A 24,125-nucleotide genomic window follows, 5' to 3' on the forward strand; every position below is an offset into this window, starting at 1 on the left:
ATACTATGAAATGGTATTGCAAATTTGTCAATCATTGTTGTATTGACAGTAGTCTTTTAAAAACGAATGCAATGTTTGTAAAACGTATCATATAGAGGTCAAGTACCTCGCAGTGTAACCAGATGTTGAAGATTTCGTCCAGATGGATTAGGACGGGTCATTACAATCACGCTACTGTCCATCCGATTTACACCATTGGATTAGGCGAAAGATTGAAATAATTTTGTTTCTGAGATTCGAAAAATCTCCGACCAATAGTAGATTGGACCCTAGGCCACCCTACGTAAATAGCTTTCCCAAAAAAGCCAGACCCGTTGAGATTAGTCACAGCCTTACGAGTAAGAACCGGAGATGAATAAGTCACAAAAGCATAGCGCCTAGCATTCCAGAACCGAATTTCAGCAACTTCGCCTTCCTTACCGAACAGATTGCTCAACATATCTCTAGTGCACTTCTCAAATCTTCCTACAATGATCGTAGTCCCAGAATCGTTGAAAGTTTGGTTCAGTTCCTCAGATCTAAGAACCGGAGCTGGACCGCCAAGGTTAGCCTCCTGACCTCCCACGAAACATGAACCTCCAGGGTTAAAATCTTCAGAGAGAAAACCCACACCGATCGAAGAAGGGAGATTAGGAAGCGAGTGAGGTGAAGAAACTAAAGGAACAGAGCCTCCATTGTCCGGATTTAAGGTTAATTTTGAAGAACATGAAAAAGGGTTTGGAGTGTTATTTTTTGATATAGAAGACATGATCAGATGGAAAATATAAATAGGTTAGGAAAAATTAAAATCGAAGGGTGAAAGGAAGATCCTGCCCAAGAATTAAAGGTGCAGTGAAAGGAATGTGAAAGGAATGTTAAAGTGTTTGTGGCTTGTGCTGATGTGGAGGAAAATTTTTATGTTAAACTTGTACACCATTGCAAGTGGCCTAACAAATCATGCAAGATTAAAGGCGACACCGACATAGATAAGCTCGACTCATACACCATAAAAAGAACAATCATAACTTATAAAAGTAATAGACAATTCTAAAATTCTAAAATAAATTTTTTGTCTAGGAGAAATTTAAAAATGAAACACCGTTAAAATCTAAAGTTATTATGTTATACAAGCTGTAAATATAATATAGAGAAATATTCGAATGAAACCAACTTTTAAGTTGAGATCCAAGGGATCAATCAGAATGTGACACGTGGCGTGATAATCACATGTGATTGAAAATAAAAAATTAAAAAAATTCTTTTTTCAAAAAAAAAATTAAATTTTTTTTTCAAAAATAAAAAAAAATTTAATTTTCTTTTTTTCGAATTTTTTTTGTTTTTTCGAATTTTTTTTCAATCACATGTGATTGAATTTGACATGCAGTAAATCACATGTGATTCTGCATGTCAGTCATATGTGATTATAAAACTCAATCACATGTGATTCTGCATATCAAATTCAATCAAATTTGATTGAAAAAAAATTATTTAGTAAAATAACGAATTTCAGTAAATTTGTGCTAAAACCTTTAAACACCAAGTTTTTGATCAAAACTTGATCAAATCACTTAATTAAAGTCTGAAATTTTGAAGATATGATCACGAAACGCTAACAAACTTAATCAAATCACCGAATTAAAGTCTGTTTCCTGTTAAAACTTTTTAATTTTGAAAAAAAAATTTGAATTTTTTTAATTTGAATTTTTTTTTTCAATCACATGTGATTAGATTTGACATGCAGAATCACATGTGATTGTGTTTTACAATCACATGTGATTGGGTTCGACAATTACATGTGATTGGATTTGACATCCTAAATTTAAAAATAAAAAATAAAAAAAATCGAAAACAAAAAGTTTAAAAAAAAAATTTTAAAAATTTAAAAATTTTTTTTTTTTGAATTTTTTTTTTTCAATCACATGTGATTGTCTCGCCACATGTCGCACTCTGATTGATTCATTGGATTTCAAGCAAATTATTGGATTCAAGGGATTACAACTAATATGGAAGTTACAGAACTTATATACCTCGCTTGATTTACTCCTCTTGACATGCTTCAAAGTTACTACGGAGTACTTTATAACATATTTTTTTAGAAGAATCAAGTATTTTTTTTCTTGTTATATTCTTATTTATTACTCCCTCCGTCCCATTACAAGTGTCCACTTACTTTTTACACACAGTTTTAGAAAATCCCAATAACTTCATTCTCCACTAATCAGAAATCTTCTCCTTCCAAAATAACCTCTTCTCATTGGCTAAAACACAAAGTGGACACTTGAAATGGGACATCTCAAAATAGAAATGTGGACGTTTGTGGTGTGATGGAGGTAGTAATTATTTATATTTATATGATCAAAATCTACATAATATACATTCTGCATAAGGGCCTTTACACACAAAGACGAAATGTCAAAACATCGGAAATGTGAGTTTCAACAGATAATGTTGAAACACGGATAAGCAAAAAAGAAAATGGTTGTTCTTAACTAATTATGGGAGACTCATCCTTTGATTCTGTTTAGGATACCATCACCATGAAATCTTATATTAATGAGTCATTGATGCGACTCAGGACCGGTCTTGAGTGTTCTGTTGCCCGAGGCGAATCGATCAATTAATGACCCCTACTCTATTTATAAACAGGAGTTCGAAAGCTAAACAACTTATATAACTCATTTTCGCTATAATTTTTTTTTAAATAAATTTAGTGTGACAATTTGAAGCGATCAAACAACGATAAAAGTGATGACTTCGAGTCTAGTTAAAATTTTTATAGTAACTGTGACACACCAATAAAATAGGACTTTAAAAAAAAGACTTTTGTTCCTTGTAGAAATAATTAAACTAAAAAATATATAAAAATCAAGTAGTATTATGGAGTATTATATTAAGAAATTAGTAAATTTATTTTATGAATTCACATTATTATGGCACCTCTATTGTTAGACTAGAATTTCAAAATTCATACATGATTGTACAATACGCTACATCTGTTGTACGATATGTTGGATTTTAATAAAATTAACACATCTGACAAAGGAAAAAAAAGTTTACAATATCAATGAATAAAAGATTTTTTCTCTTTTTAACTTTTGACTTTTCCTTCTTCCTCTCTCTTCCTCTATGAAATTTCTCCTCTAAACTTACACACAAACAAAACTCAACTGCACTTAAAAAAAACTAAGATCCAAATTTGATGCCCCTTAAAATGTGATCCCGGGTGCGGTCGCCCCTGTGGCCCTACTCTAGGTCCGGCCCTGATCGACTCGAAATTAAACGTTGAATACAATTTCATTGAATCGGTGCGCTTTATAAATTCATATGAAAAATGAATATAATATAAATTAAATATTTGTATTTCGGGACCGGGTACAAAGCGGTAAATACCGGTATTGTACCGAAAGTACCGCATTTCTAAAAAATTGACAATATAGGTACTGAATATCGTACCACATTTAACGGTGCGGTACGGTACCAGTTCGGGAAGGTACCGGTACAGTACGAATAAAGTATCTAAAAATCGGGTATTGATGCTCAGCCCTAGGCGAAAGTATGGTATTGAGAAGGTGAGAATGCCAAAGGATTTTTTTTTCTTTAGATTCCCGTCACATAAAGAGATGTTGGATGTTCTTGAGAATAGCCCTTGGATTATTCATAGCGTGCCCATTATCCCGAATCGGTAGACACCGAATGTTTCATTTTCTACGGAGGAGCTATCAAAAATTCCAGTATGAGTTAAACTACACGATGTTCCCTTAACTGGGTCTACCGAAGATGGATTGAGTTCTATTGCGTCTAAATGGTGGTACTCCAATGATGTTGGATTCTTATGCGAGCACAATGTGTATGCAATCATGGGGTCGGTCAAATTATACGAGAGCAATGATAGAAGTTTCAGCTAATATGGAGTTAAAACATGTTTAAGTGTAGCTACTCCTCGGTTAGAGGGGAGTGAGATGACTATGGATTTGGTGAGGGTGGAGTATGACTGGAAACCTTCGAGGTGTGCTTGTTGTGAAGTGTTTGGTCACAAGAATGATCAATACTGTAACATCCCGCATTTTTCCGTTAAATTATTTTAACGCCCGTCTTTCTATTTTAAATAATATCCTTCGTATCTAGATTCGTATCCTCCGTTAGCAAACATTCTTAATATTTTCGTTATTGGGTTATAACGTCTCCCGTACTCTCGTGCATTTCAAAATAATTCGTTTGGTTAATTCCCGCACCCGACTACAACCTTGAGTGACTAAACTTGCCAAGAGGGCAAAGGGATGACTAGGTCAACTAGTCAACCTTCACCCTCCTCTATTCATTTCATCCTCCCCATTTTATTACTTCCATTTTTATTCTCTCAAACCCTCAAACACAAAATCATCATCTAAATTTGATCTAGGAAGCTTGCAACAAAACAAATTACATATTTGGAATCCTCTCTTCGTCCTCTACAACTTGATACCAATTTCATCTCATTTGGGTAACTTTCTAAAATCACTAGATTTCTTTTTCTTGGTGTTATTAACTTATAAAAGTGTTAATTAGTATCTATGGCTCAAGTCTAACATGAATATATGATTTGTATGCTCGATTTTGTTGTTTTGAAGTAACTAGCATGAACTTGAATTTTGGTGTGATGTTCTTGAGATTTAGTTGCTTAAAAGTTGTTAGATGTTAAAAGTGCATGTATTAAATGTGTTACTAGCATCTTTAGCTTCAAATTGATGTGTAGGTTTATTAAGAAAACTTCATGAACATGATTATTGATTTTGTGAACTTTGGGTTAGGGTTTGATGAACTTGGAATGAACTTTTGATGCCTTAAATGACATGAGATGTTGTTAGTAAGTGTTTAGTTGTATTGCATGTTTAATTATCTTCAAAACGGCATATCATATGTGTAAATTGGATCACCAAATCATGGAATGAGATTTTTGAACTTGAATGTCATAAATAAGGAGCATTGAATGTGATTTGGGTTGTTGTAAGTGTTGAATTGATTGATGAAATGTATTTAGTCATTTTCCTCGTCAAAATACCTTTCCAACGGTGTATGATACATGTCCTAGGTGTTTTCGGTTCACAATTTGAGTTTGTTTGAGTTTTGGTTCGTGCACTTATGAGTTTCAGCAAACAGGACCTGGATACTAATTTGGACGCCGTCCAAATATTGGGATGCTGTCCAGTCCTTCAATACTGTACGCCGTCCAGCAAATCTGGACGCGGTCCAGCAAATCTGGACGCCGTCCAGATGTACTGCCAGATTCTGTTTCGTTTGGTCGTTCACCGTTTAATTCTAACTATGCTACGCACCTCCTATTAACATGTAACTTGTTCTAACATGCTCATATATGATTAAAAACCTCAGAAAAATAGTTCGAGACCCGACCTGAACGTGTTGACTTTTTCGTTGACTTTGACCCGACCAAGTTTGACTTTTAGTCAAACTTAACCGAATGCTTATGCAACCTTTCTAACTTGCTTCTATACTTGTATCTTGCATGAAACTTGACAATTTGATTTACATCCTACATAATCGAGTCGTAACGAGCCATAGGACTAATTGAACACATTTCGACCGACCTTGTGTCGTAACTGGTAATTGATACAACTTACTTGTTTAGGTCAAGGCTAAGCAACTTTCATGCACACGTTTACTTGTTGAAGTATCTTTTTACTCTTGCACTCGAGGTGAGATCATAGTCCCACTTTTACTCTTTTGAACTTACATTTGGGATGAGAAAACATAAACGTTTCTTTTTACTAAGTGAATACAAGTACAGGAAAACAAACATTCTACATACGAGTTTAGAATAAAATTCTCAATTCGATTATCATTAGTTACACTTGCCGGGTGTAAGCGAGAACTTATGTTGTATGGATCCATATGGGTTTGACAAACCCTCATTCAGACGGTTCGCTACCATCTACGAATGAAATATATTTTCGAGAAACAGTGTATGTTCTAACACTATTGTGATGGGGTTCTATGGAAGGAATGTTAAGCATTGATAATTGGGTGCTCGTGAATATTAACTTTTAGAATGTATTACTATTATTTCAATGTTGCAAATCTTGTGGTTCAACTTACCTTTTTACTCACTTATTTACTTAAACCTATGATTTCACTAACGTTTTCGTTGACAGATTTCTATGTTTTTCTCAGGTCTTTGAACGATATGTGATACATGCTTCCGCTCATTATTTTGATACTTGCATTGGATGTCGAGTATATATGCATGCATGAAGCGTCTTTTGACTTTATTTAAAACTGTGTCGCATAGGTTTCATTTGTACTTATAACTTTGCAACGTAATTTTGGTTGAACAATTCTTGTAAACTTTGAAACAATCTTTACTTTTGAAATGAATGCGACATATCTTTGGTCAAACGTTATTTTAAAGACTTATGACCACGTAACGGGACCTAAGTAGACGGCGCCGTTAATGACGATTTTGTCGGGTCGCTACAGATGGTATCAGAGCATTGGTTATAGGGATTTAGAGTTCATTGGTGTCAACCCCGAGTCATAGGGTACATTAGTGAATCTAGACTACAACCGGCATATAGACTTGAAGTAGGAATTACTTGACTACTTGTGCATTTATACTCGAACTCTTTTCTTCACATCTAACTCTTATTCTACCTTAATCTCACGTGGTTGATTTGATTGACACGCCACCTTGACTATATGAAATGATGTCGAATGCACATATGAATCAGGGTAATATAATTTCCGGGATTATATTACGGTGACTCATATGAACATTCCGACATTATGACATAAAGAATTTAAGGCGAGTCAAGGAAAAATTTTCTATTTATCTTGATTCCATATCACGATTAGTATTATTGATAATACTAATCAACGGTATTCTTGTGTCATGAAGAAACAATGGCTCACCAAGGTCAACACAACACCCATCCCGAAACTCTCAAACAAGCTCTTCAACGAATGATAACCACCGCCGTGGATGTGGCCATGGCCGGTCACTCCTCCAACAATAATAACAATAACAACAATTATGGAGCCGGTAATTCAAATGAGGGATGCTCCTATAAAAACTTCATGAAGTACAACCCTCCCACTTTCGATGGAACCGGAGGACCGGTTACTCTCACCCGATGGTTCGAACAAACGGAAGCCATTTTTAGTATAAGCGGTTTTCGGGACCAAGACAAGGTCAAGTTTTCCACCCTCACTTTCGCCGGTATTGCTCTCTCATGGTGGAACACGTATATACAATCGGTGGATACCGATGAAGCACACACGCTCTCCTGGACCGAATTAAGGGAAAAGATGATTTTCGAATACTTTCTGCGTGAGGAGACTCGAAGGCTCGAACAGGGGCTAAGAAATTTACAAACGGTCTGGAATGACCTCGAAACTTATAACCAACGATTTTCCGAACTAGCCTTAATATGTCCAAACCTCATGACTCCCGAATCCCTAAGAATTGAACTTTACATGGATGGCCTCCCTAAGAGCATTCAATACAAGGTAATATAAACCAAACCCGCTAACCTACAAGTGGCTTTAACGATGGCCGGCCAATTTATAGAAACGGTGGATGAAATTGAAGCGCCGACACCAACGGCCGAGAAACAATTGGGTGGCAACAAAAAAAATGGGAAGCCTCTCAATCAAGCAACCACAACCACAACGACTTCACCAAGAAGCCTTTCACCCCCGGTGGCAAGAAGGGGTATGCCGGAAACCTACCTTATTGTAACAAGTGCCGCAAACATCATTTGGGTGAATGTGGCAAACCATTTTGCAACAAATGTCAAAGAAGTGGCCATGTGGCTAGCGATTGTAAATGTACCGCCCCCGTCGTTCAAAAGGGGCCCAATGTATCAAAAACGGGTGTTTGCTATAAATGCGGCCAACCGGGCCATTTTAGAAATGCATGCCCAATGAATAAAGTCAAAATCAATACACGCTGTTGAGCTTTCAACACTAACGCCAAGGATGCCCGAGGTGACGATGAACTAGTCACGGGTATGTTTCTCCTCAACAACTCTTATATTACTTGTTTATTCGATTCGGGTGCCGATGAATGTTTTGTATCCAAGGCTTTGGCTCATACCCTTTGCACTCCACCATTTCCCCCTAGATATTACTTAGGCCATTCGAGAGACCTTTGGAAAACTATTGCATGCCGACAAATTTTATCGGAGGGTGTACGTTAGACTTTTTGGATAAAAAGCTTGAAATTGACTTGATACCTATAGATCTAAGGAGCTCGAAATCTATTTGTTACGAAGAAAATGATTCCTTACATGTGTATAGATTATCGTGAACTCAATAATCTCCGGTTAAGAACCGATATCCTCTTCCCCGCATCAATGACCTCTTGATCAATTACAAGGATTCCGTGTGTATTCCAAAATCGACCTCCATCCCGATTATCAACAATTTAGGGTTAAGGGAGAAGACGTCTCCAAAACCGTTTTCCGAACTCACTACGATAGTTATGAATTTCTTTTAATACCGTTCAGTTTAACTAAGGCTCCGTCTGTATTCATAGACCTCCTTAACCGCGTATGAAAACTTATCTAGACAAATCCATTATCGTATTTACAAATGATGTCTAAACCTATTCAAGTAAACAAGAAAACGAACAACGTCTCCGTCTTACGCTTGAACTCTCGAGAAAGGAGAAACTCTATACCGAATTCTCCAAGTGAGAATTTTGGTTAAACGAAGTTCAATTCCTAGACCATGTTGTTAGTGGTCAAAGTATTACAATAAAATCTCTCAATCGAAGCCACACGTAATCGGGAAACCCTCCCGACTCTATCTTGTATTTGTAAAATCTTAGACCTCGCCGGTTATTACCGAAGATTCATTTCTGACTTTTTCTCGTGTTGCACGACCTTTAACCTCGTTAACTCACTAAGGGAAAAATTTAAACCTCTCCGTGTCCAAGCCTTGAACGTGATTTTTTTCACACCAACCTTACTAGCTAAATTCGTGTAGCACAAGATGGAACCCAAATATGGAAATATTTCTACTTGAACGCCTGAAAGGCATACTCTCTCGACTTGAAATCAAGGAAACTGAGATTCGTTAGTTTGCACGAAGAATTTGAATACTTAATTATGAATCTGGTCAATCTTCTCATCACCACGTACCACGTTGCATAACACTGTTATTTCACTATGACCGTATGATATTACTGGGACCCAAGATAACACACAATCCAAGGATACCTTTTTCTTCTTTGACTTATCGTCCTTATTCTTCTGATAATTAGCCATCTACTACTCAACCCCGAACTATACAACTACGTGTACTATCTCGTTTCCCACCAAGTCTCAACATTTGGCCACTAGATGCGCGACATGGCTACCTCAAGATGTGAACTCATCCTATTCTAAGTTCTCATTTCACTCCTGTCTTTTCGCTCGCATTTTTGTATAGGGAAACCTTTTATATAATTTCTCAATGGAGAGAGAGACTCTCCATGTATTACTAGTATTCGCCACGAGGGTGACTAGCCCTGACGAACGTTTTCGGTAGCCGATAAGAAACTTGTACCAACAAACGCTTTCGAGCCCTAACTAACTTGTTCAAACATATCTTAAGAAATTCTATTCCAATACGATGTACCATTCTCAATTAGTCCTAACTAACTTGTTCAAACATATCTTAAGAAATTCTATTCCAACACGGTGTACCATTCTCAATTATCTCGGATCGAAATACTCGTTTCACTTCTAGTTTTACAAGAAGCTTTAGGAACACGTTTAAACATGAGTACCGTGTATCATAGACAAACCGACGGACCAAGCAAACATACAATTCAAATCTTGGAAAGACATGTTACAAACTTGTATTGTCGCCTTTAGTTGATCCCTCTTACAACAGTAGTTACCACTTGTGTGTTAACGCCGCACTTTTCGAAACTTTATATAACCGCAAATGTCGTTCTCCTATTCGTTGGACTGAAGTAGGTGACAAGCAATCACAGGATCCGAACTTATTCAAGAAACAACCGTTGAGATAGTTCAAGTCCGAGAAGGGCTCAAGACCGCCCGTAGTCGCCAAAAGGACTATGCCGATGTTAGGCGTAAACCTTCCGAATTCCAAGTCAGTAACCTGGTAATATTGAAAAACCGCACCTTGGAAAAGTGTAATCCGTTCGGGAAATCGAGGAAAGTTATATTCGCAATATTGATCCTTTTGAAATCTTGGGGCGTATTGGAACCGCTTCCTACCGTTTAGAACTTCCGACTCAATTAAGTTTCTGTTACCCTATGTTCCATGTAACAAACTTGGAGACGTGTCCTGCGGAACAGGAACGTGCTATTATTCTAGATAAACTTACTATTGATGACAAACTCCTCTTCATAAAAAAAAACGGTTGAAATTGTGGATCGCAAAACCAAGCCTTAATACAACGTAAAACCCCGACTATCCAGATTCGTGGAAATGTCAAAAGAGGACCAAATAAAAAGGAAGTACCCTCACTCATTCGTAGAATTGACAACACTAGGTCTCGAGGAAAAGACATCAACTATTCCTTCTGACTAAATTTCGGGACGAAATTTCTTTTAAGGTGTGGGTAATGTAACATCCCGCATTTTTCTGTTAAATTATTTTAACGCCCGTCTTTTTATTTTAAATAATATCCTTCGTATCTAGATTTGTATCCTCCGTTAGCAAAAATTCTTAATATTTTCGTTATTGGGTTATAACGTCTCCCGTACTCTCGTGCATTTCAAAATAATTCGTTTGGTTAATTCCCGCACCCGACTACAAACTTGAGGGACTACACTTGCCAAGAAGGCAAAGGGATGACTAAGTCAACTAGTCAACCTTCACCCTCCTCCATTCATTTCATCCTCCCCATTTCATTACTTCCATTTTTATTCTCTCAAACCCTCAAACACAAAATCATCATCTAAATTCGATCTAGGAAGCTTGCAACAAAACAAATTACATATTTGGAATCCTCTCTTCGTCCTCTACAACTTGATACCAATTTCATCTCATTTGGGTAACTTTCTAAAATCACTAGATTTCTTGTTCTTGGTGTTATTAACTTATAAAAGTGTTAATTAGTATCTATGGCTCAAGTCTAACATGAATATATTATTTGTATGCTCGATTTTGTTGTTTTGAAGTAACTAGCATGAACTTGAATTTTGGTGTGATGTTCTTGAGATTTAGTTGCTTAAAAGTTGTTAGATGTTAAAAGTGCATGTATTAAATGTGTTACTAGCATCTTTAGCTTCAAATTGATGTGTAGGTTGATTAAGAAAACTTCATGAACATGATTATTGATTTTGTGAACTTTGGGTTAGGGTTTGATGAACTTAGAATGAACTTTTGATGCCTTAAATGACATGAGATGTTGTTAGTAAGTGTTTAGTTGTATTGCATGTTTAATTATTTTCGAAACGGCATATCATATGTGTAAATTGGATCACCGAATCATGGAATGAGATTTTTGAACTTGAATGTCATAAATAAGGAGCATTGAATGTGATTTCGGTTGTTGTAAGTGTTGAATTGATTAATGAAATGTGTTTAGTCGTTTTCCTCGTCAAAATACCTTTCCAACGGTGTATGATACATGTCCTAGGTGTTTTCGGTTCACAATTTGAGTTTGTTTGAGTTTTGGTTCGTGCACTTATGAGTTTCAGCAAACAGGACCTGGATACTAATTTGGACGCCGTCCAAATATTGGGACGCCGTCCACTCCTTCAATACTGGACGCCGTCCAGCAAATCTGGACGCCGTCCAGATGTACTGCCAGATTCTGTTTCGTTTGGTCGTTCACCGTTTAATTCTAACTATGCTACGCACCTCCTATTAACATGTAACTTGTTCTAACATGCTCATATATGATTAAAAATCTCAGAAAAATAGTTCGAGACCCGACCCGAACGTGTTGACTTTTTCATTGACTTTGACCCGACCAAGTTTGGCTTTTAGTCAAACTTAACCGAATACTTATGCAACCTTTCTAACTTGCTTCTATACTTGTATCTTGCATGAAACTTAACAATTTGATTTACATGCTACATAATCGAGTCGTAACGAGCCATATGACTAATTGAACACATTTCGATCGACCTTGTGTCGTAACCGGTAATTGATACAACTTACTTGTTTAGGTCAAGGCTAAGCAACTTTCATGCACACGTTTACTTGTTGAAGTATCTTTTTAATCTTGCACTCGAGGTGAGATCATAGTCCCACTTTTACTCTTTTGAACTTACATTTGGGATGAGAAAACATAAACGCTTCTTTTTACTAAGTGAACACAAGTACAGGAAAACAAACATTCTACATACGAGTTTAGAACAAAATCCTCAATTCGATTATCATTAGTTACACTTGCCGGGTGTAAGCGAGAACTTATGTTGTATGGATCCATATGGGTTTGACAAACCCTCATTCAGATGGTTCGCTACCGTCTACGAATGAAATATATTTTCGAGAAACAGTGTATGTTTTAACACTATTGTGATGGGGTTCTATGGAAGGAATGTTAAGCATTGATAATTGGGTGCTCGTGAATATTAACTTTTAGAATGTATTACTATTATTTCAATGTTGCAAATCTTGTGGTTCAACTTACCTTTTTACTCACTTATTTACTTAAACCTATGATTTCACTAACGTTTTCGTTGACAGATTTCTATGTTTTTCTCAGGTCTTTGAACGATATGTGATACATGCTTCCGCTCATTATTTTGATACTTGCATTGGATGTCGAGTATATATGCATGCATGAAGCGTCTTTTGACTTTATTTAAAACTGTGTCGCATAGATTTCATTTGTACTTATAACTTTGTAACGTAACTTTGGTTGAACAATTCTTGTAAACTTTGAAACAATCTTTACTTTTGAAATGAATGCGACATATCTTTGGTCAAACGTTATTTTAAAGACTTATGACCACGTAACGGGACCTAAGTAGACGGCGCCGTCAATGACGATTTTGTCGGGTCGCTACAAATACTAAAAAAATATTCAAGAAAAGTGATGGAACCAAAACTTGTGAATGGTTTCCAAGAGGTTCGGAAGAAGCAGGGTAAAGGTCATGTGACTAATAATAATAATGGGAATACGCAACATGCTAGAACATGATTTGGAGTGGTAAAATAATAGAGCAAAGTGGTGTATAGGCCGAAGTCTGTAATTGAGCAAAAGGAGAAGGCAGTAGGTACAACTAAAAAGGATCATACGGGTCATATTGTAACTAGTAAGGGGGCTCAAGTAAAGATTCATAATTTGTTCGATGCACTTAATAATGATTTGATTAATCTAGTTGATGAACCCAGTCATGTTAACTTGAGGACAATGAAACCACCGTGTTTATAACGGAGAAAAACACTAATAAGGTATCGACTCCATCTGGCATGAAGTCGGGTCGGTATAAGTGTGTCGTTGAGGGTTTTTTGGTTATGTTAGTCCTGGCAGGTGTGTAGGGTCTAGGAGGTTGTTGATTGTCTTTGAAGTCGCAAAATACGCTTGCGTTCATTTGTCTATCATTGTATTTTTATTATTTTATAAATATAAATAATATTCAGTGGATAGGACCCTTTAGCCAAAAAGTTGAAGACTATTTCCTTTGATTAAATATACACAATTCTCAACAGACGATACGCTCACCCGATATCATATACATATTAGTTGGTAAAACATGTTATGAAAAGTTAATGTGTTTGCCTGTTTTATTCTATTGACTTTAATTACCCTCAAATTTGTGGAGGGTTACATGGTTTTACTAGTTGTTTTCACTCAACGTCGACATTTTCACTAATTTCACTAGGAGTTTTCACCGTTATATTTCTCAAGACATAACATTAAACAATGTCATATTTCTCTCCAAGTGCGTTGACTTTGGAAATATATCTTTGATTAGTGCAGAAAATATAACTTTTAGGGCTATTGACCAAAACGCTCAATTTTTCACCGAACTATAAGGATACGTGCCCAAAAAAAGAATTGGCAAAATACCCTCGCAAGTCGCAAGTCATACTTGTGACTTTGTGACTTGTGAATTATCCTTGTTTAGCGAGGAAACCAAGACCCGATTTGAGACTTAGATGCATGACCGGGACAACACGTGTCTCACACTCTCACGGTTTCCTTGCGATTTGCGACTCATTATTCATGAGCATTTCGTGTACGAGTCGCATGACTTGCAAGGTCTACCTTGTGACCGACGTGTACTTTTTCGGGATATGATTTTCTGATAATTCTCGGATTTTTAAGATAACGTCTTGTACCTTATTTTGACCAATATTTGATTGAGATTACAAAAACATCCAGTTGGCGAGACATACATTTTCTTCATGCACTTTCATAACTTTTAAACAAAATATTCAACCAATTCACTTTCAACAAAATTGCAGAATCTACACTACGTTTCAGGTACGATTATAGCAAAAATTATACAATGAGTAACCAAAAAATTATTAAACATTTATATTCTGGAGGAACTTTTCATTACATTAATAACAATCCTGTTTATATGCCGACTGACAAAGAAAATTGTTGAAAATATATTTTCGTTTAATAAAAGGTTTTAAAAACTTGTATGAATGGTTCTTCTCAATACATAAATAAATATTACTTTGTGATTTTGTGAGCTTTCCCGTTCAACAATTTCATAGTTTTGGACAAAAAAAATATATAATTGCAATAATTTTGGATTGGTCACTAACAAAATAATTATAGTTTTTGCTTACAAATCTTCATCCTACATTTTTATTCTGTAATATGATCATACACCTTCTAACACATTTCAAAAAACAAACAACAACTTAATAATCCTTCGATAAATCAAGCATACTCAATTTCTTTAATTTTTACGTGATTGATAATCACGGATAAGATTCTTTCTTTGGCTCGATCATCCGGAGCACCATGATCATCGCCATATTGATAAGTACAAAGAGAAATTCTTGCAAGATTGATGGCCATATCAACGAATGGATCTTCAGAGTTCTGAGAACAATCCACTCGCACTTTGATAAGTTTCATCCACGCTTCATCAATCCGAGCATTGATATACTCGCGTGCAACATCCTCACTGACACCATTCTCATGCATGTAACATGAAATTGCATTTGCAGTTTTCCCTCGCGCTATCTCATCCTGAGTCCAAAGAAATATAAAACTAAGACAAAGAGCACAATAAAACATGTTACAATTGATAATGTTCATGATATAACATACCGATGAAGTACCCAAATCATTGTAAAGTCGATAAATAATTGATGACCATTTCATAAGATCATGGTAGTTTTCCAAGGACTTTCCTACATCTTTCTTGGTCTCATGATTAATTAAAAAGTAGCCATGAGTAAGCATGACCAATCCCGAAACTGATCTCCATGCATTATCCATATAATCTTCAAGTGTTGGAATGTATTCTTGATTAGTCCATTTTGCTTCCATAAGGAATGCTTCTAATAATTCTCCCCACTATCAATGTTGATCCAAATTAATTAGGATATTGATTATTTAAACTAACAATAATCATTAACATATTAAAATTTGTTAGGGTATATATACTAACTGCTTTTACTAGGACTAGTATGGTGTCTTCTCCTCGATCAATTGAAGATTTAGAACCGGATTCAATAATGGTGTCGTAAAGAGCTAAAAAGGCCACTTGCATATACTTAGGCATGTCTTCCTTTGCATTTATATCCCACCTATATATAAACATATAAAATATAGATTATCTTAGAATTTGAGTAATATAAATGATCTAAAAAATAACATGATTTGAAACTGCATACCTTTTGACAACGTCCGTGAAGATCTCAAGTTCATCGAGAGTACCATAAACATCATAGATGTCATCAATGACAGTAATTAACGATAAAACTTTTGCTATTTCTACACGACAAGAATGATATTGAGGTTCGAATATCATGCCAACACCCCAAAAGAAGCATTCCATGATCCGGTCCCTAACGAAACTCAACTTTCTTGCTAAACCTTTATTTTCCCACCATCTGTTTTATATGGAGAAAGTTTAATATCATTATAAGTGGGACAAATTATCATGTACTACTTGTAAGATAAAATGCAAGTTTAATATATCACTTTGATAACTCTTTAATTTCTCTTTTGTGTGTCGATTGAACCACGTTGAAGTCTATTGTAGCAAGCTCTAGAAGAGGTATGTTTGCATCTTTTTTCTTATTATATGCATTGATATACCAGTGCGCTTGGAATCTAAACATCCTACGATACAAGGGGAGTTCTAACGCACGGTCAATGTTTTCAAGGGCTTCATTTGCTTGAGTTGAATGCTTTATAAGATGTTCGGTTGAGAAAAACTTGGCGTCATGCAAATCTCTTTCTTCCTCAAAAGCAAGAAATGAAGCTTCATATAGACTTAACAATCCCTTTACATCGGTCTGTACACATTCCATGAAGTTACCATGAATATCTTTGAATCCATTAAGAAAATCTGTGTTCAATTAAAGTTAAAGCGTGAACGAGTTAATCACTAGCAAAAAGAGTATATATGTGTGTGTGTGTGTGTGTGTGTGTGTAAAGAGAGAGACGATCTCGAATTAGCCCCAAGAGTTGCACGAGCCGCATGCCCGTCACCCGAGAGACAATTGCCCATCATAAGCTAAAGCATTGGACAAACCGGGTATCTCAAGGTTTCAACTAAAACCACTGTGGGAGATATTAGTTAGCCACATTTTTATGCTTTTAAAAGACCAATACTTTCTTTCTCAATTGGATGTGAGATGAGTGTTACAAACTCCCCCACTTTAAAAGTTACCAAGCTTTTGAAGAACAGTTTTCATAAATGCCACACGCCCGTTATGATTATGAATTTTTCGTTACTTTAATTCCCGACGTCTCCGTCAGGTCGAAATATAATCAATACCCAGTATCCATATCCCATGAGATGTACTAGCATTGTGCCCGTCACACCCCTGTGAGGATACCCTAGGAGATGCACGAACTGAGTGTCCGTTACACCCCGAGAGGCCTCTGATACAAAATGAAACGACCCTCGAATCGGACCAAAGATATGCATGAGCCACGTGCCCATCACTACTCGAGAGACAATCGCCTCTCATAAGCTAAAGTAGTGTACTAACTGGGTATCTCCAGGTTTTAACTAAAAACTATGGTGAAAGATATTAGTTAGCCACATTTTTATGCTTATAAAGGACCACTACTTTCTTTCTCAACCCCATTTGAGATGGGTGTGACAGAGAGAAATACAGATTCATATTTTTAGATAAGCGGGCTAGCTTGCGATAGTCGCGAAAACTTCAATGCTAGAAACCTTCTATTTTATAAGTGTTTTGGTAAACTAGCTATAGTTTAAAAAAATCTAATTTATAAGTTGACATATAAGGGCAAAATAATTAATGATAATGATACACAAGGATATAAGGATAACAATGTAGTTTCACCTTTCATAAGCTCCTAGCTTCTATTTCAAGGGTATGTTTGGTACACGAACTTATAAGACTTTATGAGAGTTATTTTTCTATAAGTTTGAGCTTTTAGCCTTATTTGTTAGACAAAAATTTAAGAGTTCATGAAAAATAAGTTTTAGAAAATAAGCTAAATAGCTTATAAAATGAGAAATTACATAAATACCCTTATATACTTATATGATCTGGTTCATTATTTTAAACTACAACGGGAAGCTAAACTAAGGACAAAAGAGGGTGAATATGAGGAAGATTTAGAAGTTAATTGCAGAATGAATGAAAGAGATGTTGGAGCCAATGAGGTGAAGGGTTTAGATTATAGCATCTTAGTTTAAGAAGGTGTTTGATTGTGTATTTTTCTCATGGAGTTCAAATTTTCCACTTGGAACTAAGAGGAATGAATAATGGGGATAAGCAAAATGCATTTAAATCGTTTATTAGAAATGAAAATTTGAATATGTGTGTTTCACTGGAAACACATCTCAAGCAGGATACAATTGATTATGTCTGTAATAAAGTGTTTGAGAAGTGGGAATGTGTGTCTAATGTAACGCATAGTCCTAACAGTTGTAGGATTGTGCTGGGATGGGACCCTGAAAAAGTGAAAGTTAAGGTTTTGCATGTGAATAAAAAAATGATCCTTTGCCAAGTGGAGAGATGTGATCATTAAACAAAATTTCTCTGTAACATTGTTATGCCTGCAATTATGGCAAGGAGAGGAAGCTGCTTTGGAATGATCTAGTCCTACAGAAGAGAATCACAAACCAGCAATCATGGGTGATAATGGGTGACTTCAATGTTACAATGAAATTGGATGTACATACAACTGGAAAATCCAATATTACTGATGATATAAAGGATTTTATAAACTGTACTAGTTTGATTGAGGTTGAAGATATTGGTAGCACGGAATTCTACTTTACATGGACTAAGTCACTCAAAAATCCAATTGTGGTGTCGTTAAAAAAGTTGAATTGAATTATGGTAAATGATTAGTTCATGATACATTATCCTACTGCATATGGGTTATTCCCGCCTTATTTGGAGTCTGATTATAGTCCAACTGTGGTAGGTGTTCCTAATGGTTTAAAACACAAGGCTAGGGCATTAAAGTTTATGAACCATACTGCTGAAGTTGTAAATATACGTTTTATGAGTCCGTCTGTTGAACGAAAGTTGTAAATATACGTTTTTGCTAGTGTCAAATATATAATGATAGATTATTTTCATGTTTTTACAAAATTTAATTCTGATAATGTTTTATGAGCCCGTCTTTTGAACGAATAAACGTTTTCGCTATTGTAAAATATATAATGATAGTTATAATTTTCATGGTTTTTTAAAAGTTTTTTTTAGTTCTGATAGTGTTTTATTAGCCCATCTGTTGAATGAGAGTTGTAAATATACGTTTTTGTTAATGTCAATATATAATGATAGCAAGTATTATTTTCATGTTTTTAAAAAGTTTTTTTTAGTTTCGATAGTGTTTCATGAGCCCGTCTGTTGAATGAAAGTTTTAAATATATCTTTTCGCTAATGTCAAATATATAGTAACAATATTCTTTTCATGTTTTTTTAAAAGTTGTTTTAATTCTAATAGCGTTCATGATCTCGATCGTCGGATGAAAGTTGTACATAGATTATATAAACATAAACATGTATATATAAAAAAAAAAACTTTAAACAACTCATAACAAGCTGTGTTTCATACAAGGATATAAAAGACGACTTATCACTTTTAGTTCAACCCTTTGTCTATCATTATAAACCGTAGATACTTTGATTAAGTCAACTCAATATAAAAATTGGTCAAACTTTCTACAAATATAACTTGTAAAAAGCAAAACTAATGATGTATTATTGAATGATATCAATTTCAATTATATTTTTGAATATAAGATCTGTTTACTTCTAATCGACGTAGCTAATACGTTTTAGAGACCAAGGATAAACATAATGAGTTTTTGAATAATTTAATATAATTAATTTTTATTAGAAATTATAGGGAAAGTGACATGTGACTACATTAAATACTAGTGACACGTGGCAGAATATAATTAAGAGGTGACATCTAGAATTATTGACACACGCTTTATATTTATTTATTATTATTATTATTATTATTATTATTATTATTATTATTTAAATGTATAGATAGATGTATAGATAGATAGGTTATATCTTTGAATTAAAAATCCGTTTACTTCTAATCTACCTAGCTAATACGTTAATTAGTTTTTGAATAATTTAATATAATTAATTTTTATTAGGAATTATAGAAAAAGTGACATGTGACAACATTAAATACGGAGGTGACACCTAGAATTATTAGCAAACGCTTTAATTTTACATAGATTTTCACATGTGATTAGATTGAATCACCTATAAATTTTGATGGAGAGTAAAAATGAACATAAAATAGTTTGAAAAAACCTATATTTTACCTATAAATATATAGTTTCTTGTTCACATATGCATATTTGTTTTGTAAACATGTGAACATTTCATATAATTAAGAATTTAACATGTAATTTATAGTAATGAACATATGTTTGTTAATTATATGAGAACTAATTAACATTTGCATGTAATTTGTTGGATATAAATGAATAAAAACTATGAAATTAAAGAGTTCTCGCAGTTCTCACCCTTTTGTGGTTCTCGTTTGAACCTGCCCCTATATATATATATATATATATATATATATATATATATATATATATATATATATATATATATATATATATATATATATAATCATTTAAAATATAAATGAGTAAATTATAAAGATAACCAAATAATCTTTCTTTTTCTTTTTAATTTGAACAGTTATATCCCAACCGATATGAAAAGGATATATTTTAAAACTTTTGAAAATTTAGTAAAAAATTGAGTGTTGACATATATCATTAGTTTAGAAATACTTGACATGTGGCATTAGTTTGCTATAATTTAAATTCCTTTTTACCCGAACAGATCGAGCTGGTAGGTTTCGAATACTGATTATGATCTCTTTGTTAACCTGTTTTTACTAGAGCTATTTTAGATCAACAAAAAATCATTGGTTACTAAAGTTGCTGCTTTATCCATTGAGATCGAGCACAACTATGAATGACAATTTACATTCGATCTTATAGACATTCACTCGATCCGATCCTTTAGTGACGGATATGGATGTAATAAATGAATGAATATCGGATATGAATATTGATTTGGATGTTTATTGTATCAGATATGAATGAGAATGTAAACAACGATCTCACCCGATAGCCGTTCCTAGTTAGGAGTGACACTTTTAGTCCATGCTTGCGTTATCAAACTACTTTCACACTAGTCATTTTTTTCTAACGATTCTAATCTCTGAACCTAATTGACAAAGATGTTAAGAAGTTCAAATATTCACTAATGAGGAGTGGATGCATATGAGTTTACCTAATATTGAAAATCGAGTACTTACTTGAGCTATAAATAATCGATTCATACAACCTTATACGAAGTAAAACTCTATGGATTTTAATTGTACTAATTAGGATATATTGGCTTTTAATAGTTCATATCAGGAACAAACTTACTTCTTTACCGTATAAGCCATTATGTCTTAACGTCAAAGTCATTACCACGCATTTAAAAATTAATACTTACTTTTGAAAATATTATTATTAATATCCAATGGATAACATTTATATGCTAGATCTAACGAATATGGATATCGGCGGATGAAAAATATTTAAATGGATATGGATATAGATATGAATTATAAAATTTAAATGTATATGAATATGAATATGTAATCACCCGATCCACATCTGATCTATTTTAATTCCTAAGCGCAATGTTTTAATTCTTCAATCGTGACTAAGATGATCCACCTATCCCTTGTTCTTAATTTACATTTTTCTCACGTACTTATACAGTTTTGATAGTTATCGTGACATGATGATGTGATGACACGATGATGTGATGATGCGATGATGTGATGATGTATTGATGCGATGATGATGATGATGATAATGATGTGATGATGAATAATGTTTCTTTTTTTTTTTTTTTTTTGGAACGTCAATGCGTCTGAATCTTTTATGAGACATCATTTATTGTTTTATTAAAGAAGAGGTTAGAACAAGGAAATTAATATTTTGATGTACGCTTAAATTGCTAAACTTGATTATTTTTTGTTAATTAAGTTTTAATAGGATTTTATGTCACGGGAAATGTTAAACTTATTGAAAATATCAATTTTTCAAAAATGTTATTATTCTTGATATTGACATGTGGGAAAAAATTAGTAATATTCTTCAGTAAAGATATTATTATTCAAAAAAATATATTAACTTTCCGGTTAGAAATTGGTATTATTCTTCAATTAGAATATTATTCATGGAAAAAATGTTAACTTTCTGTGAAAAAATTAGTAATATTATTCAATAAGAAAATTTATTTTGAAACAATATTAACTTTCTAAACGAAAAGTGTTTAACATTCATTGAAAATGTTAATTTTCTGAGCAAAAAATAGTGAACATTCATAAAAAAATATTGAACCTTTAGGAAAAAAGTATCACACGTTCATCAAAACGATATATTCTTTTTATAGAATATTATTGTCTTGAGCAAAAATTAGATAATATTCTCCGAAAAGAATATTATGAAATTCTAGGAAACAAAATGACTAGAATGACGAAAATATCCCTCCGCCCATTTTAGGGGACAAAGATCGGAGACAAGATCCTACTTTTTGAGAGGTAAATGGATGCTAAATAACTTTCCCCTTCTCCCAATTTATTACTTCGCACTAGATCCTTACTCTATATAAATGTGTGTGTGAAACAGTTGAAGATTATGTCCTTGAAATTTAGGGACTTGGATTAAGTTCAGAACATGAACATTGTACGGTGTATTCCGTAATCTGTTTTTGTTCTTGTTGGGTCTGAGGTGAATATGTCATAGGCTTGCTCAATTGGTTGGTTGTGTTAGGTTGTTATTTGTTGTTCCAGGCTTGTCGAGCTGCTATCAACTCATTGTATCGGAGTAATTCTCTTTACCAAAAAAAATTGATTTGTGATGTAGATTTTTGAATATGATACATTATTTTATCTTGTTCCTTTTCAAATGTTCTTATCTTCATTTCTAGCGTCTTATGTTGAATATTTTGTGACATCTGTTTTACACATTAAATATAGGAGAGTTCTAAAACAGAAACTTTATAGTACCTTGTGACACAGTATAACCATGTTGTCTAAGAAGTCTAAATCTAAGAGATGCTGCATGAAGATTATCTTCTTTTCCTTCTAGCCCAACATGACTTCCATTTGCAGATATGATTATGTCGAGTGCTCTCCGAATTTCGTTTTGAAAGCGATATCCAAGTCCAATCCTTTCAATATCATCTATGTGTTCAAGCAACTGCAAGATACCAAGATTACCGTTCTCATAACCAATATTTAATGGCATGATCACTTTATTCTCCAGCTCATTCAACTTGTTCTTCTTGTTGATCTATGCGCAATATACAAATTGGTGGTAGATTTAATTAGTTCATTTAAGAATACCAATCAGTTATTGCACAAAAGCATAAGATGAAAAAAACAAAGAACACCAAAACACTAGAATCTTTTATTATAAAACAAGTAAAACATACCGGAAAGTTAACATCTAAACCCTGAATAAAATCATGACTCCAGATAGTAGGCCGGTAAATTACTAAAGGACTATTGTCGATAAAAACAACGGGGCTTAATGCGCACTTAATAATCGAAGGATAGTTTAGTCTAGTTTGCTTAAATTTATTAGTGAAATTGAAACTTTGAGGAATGGGTAATTGGTAGAGCTGGAGAAGCGCCATTTACACTAATACTTCAAACGTAGTACTTGATTATCTTATCAGGGTCATTATATTTATAGACATATGCAAGGTTGCAAAATTCGCTATTTCGGGATTAATTAGTCGGGACATTGGAGTCATTGGAAAGGAGTAATCGGGAATTTGAAGATTAATCGGTTGTACTTTGATTTAAATATTAAATTTCAAAAATTATATATGTAAATGTAAATAAAAACCATAAACATATACATAAACTTTAACATAATTATCTAAGTTGTTCAAAACTCCAAGGTTCTAACTTAAATTCATGTTAAAATGTTAAACAAATTTGACTTTATCCGTCTTTGATTACCAAATTCGATTTTGACACATCAATCGACGTTGACCGATTAATTAAATGGATTTTGAAAAATCGGAACGAACTGCTCTTAAAAATGAGTAATCGGGGATTAATCGTTTTTTTTTTTTTAAATAGTGGATATATGTATTAATGTAAAGTTGGGGTTATAGCTAGAAAAAATTACATGAGGCGTCCCTATGACTTATCCCAGATTTCATTAGGGGTCCCTAAACTTCTTTTTTTTTATAAGGGGTTCGCGTACTTTGTACTAGTTTCATGAGGGATCCCCATACTTTGCACTAGTTACACGAGTGGTCTCTGTCACTAACATCCGTTATATAATTATGTTAAATCATGTCATGAGCCTGTCATGTGAGGGTATTTTTGTCCTTTCATTTACTTGGATTTTTTCTTTTTCTTCATCTTCATCCCCACTGCATATCAATCACCAAATCAAAACCCTAAACCCCACTTGCAAAACCCCAAATTCATCTTTCTGGAATCAAACCCAACAGGAAAACCTCCCTAACACTTTCAC

At 34.2% G+C, this 24,125-nt stretch overlaps 1 protein-coding gene across 1 annotated transcript; it reads right to left on the bottom strand.

Moving 5' to 3' along the window:
- Positions 1-14,695: 14,695 nt before the first annotated feature.
- Positions 14,696-23,268, bottom strand: LOC139841277 ((E)-beta-ocimene synthase, chloroplastic-like). The gene is made up of 7 exons (XM_071831505.1): positions 23,065-23,268; positions 22,637-22,922; positions 16,064-16,433; positions 15,754-15,972; positions 15,528-15,666; positions 15,185-15,433; positions 14,696-15,103 (listed from the first exon to the last, which is right to left on the bottom strand). Exons 1-7 carry the CDS (start codon positions 23,266-23,268, stop codon positions 14,789-14,791), a joined length of 1,782 nt encoding a protein of 593 aa, XP_071687606.1. The 3' UTR covers positions 14,696-14,788.
- Between the last annotated feature and the right edge of the window lie 857 nt (positions 23,269-24,125).

This window comes from Rutidosis leptorrhynchoides, chromosome 1, assembly GCF_046630445.1.
Source record: "Rutidosis leptorrhynchoides isolate AG116_Rl617_1_P2 chromosome 1, CSIRO_AGI_Rlap_v1, whole genome shotgun sequence".
NCBI lineage: Eukaryota > Viridiplantae > Streptophyta > Magnoliopsida > Asterales > Asteraceae > Rutidosis > Rutidosis leptorrhynchoides.

Excerpts from the sequence above, each read along its gene's own strand:
- LOC139841277 (XM_071831505.1), bottom strand. The coding sequence starts at position 23,268 with ATGGCGCTTCTCCAGCTCTACCAATTACCCATTCCTCAAAGTTTCAAT. Across the intron at positions 16,434-22,636 it reads TGGTTATACTGTGTCACAAG|ATTTTCTTAATGGATTCAAA; the intron begins GTACTATAAAGT and ends AATTGAACACAG. Across the intron at positions 15,434-15,527 it reads TACTAGTCCTAGTAAAAGCA|TGGGGAGAATTATTAGAAGC; the intron begins GTTAGTATATAT and ends CAACATTGATAG.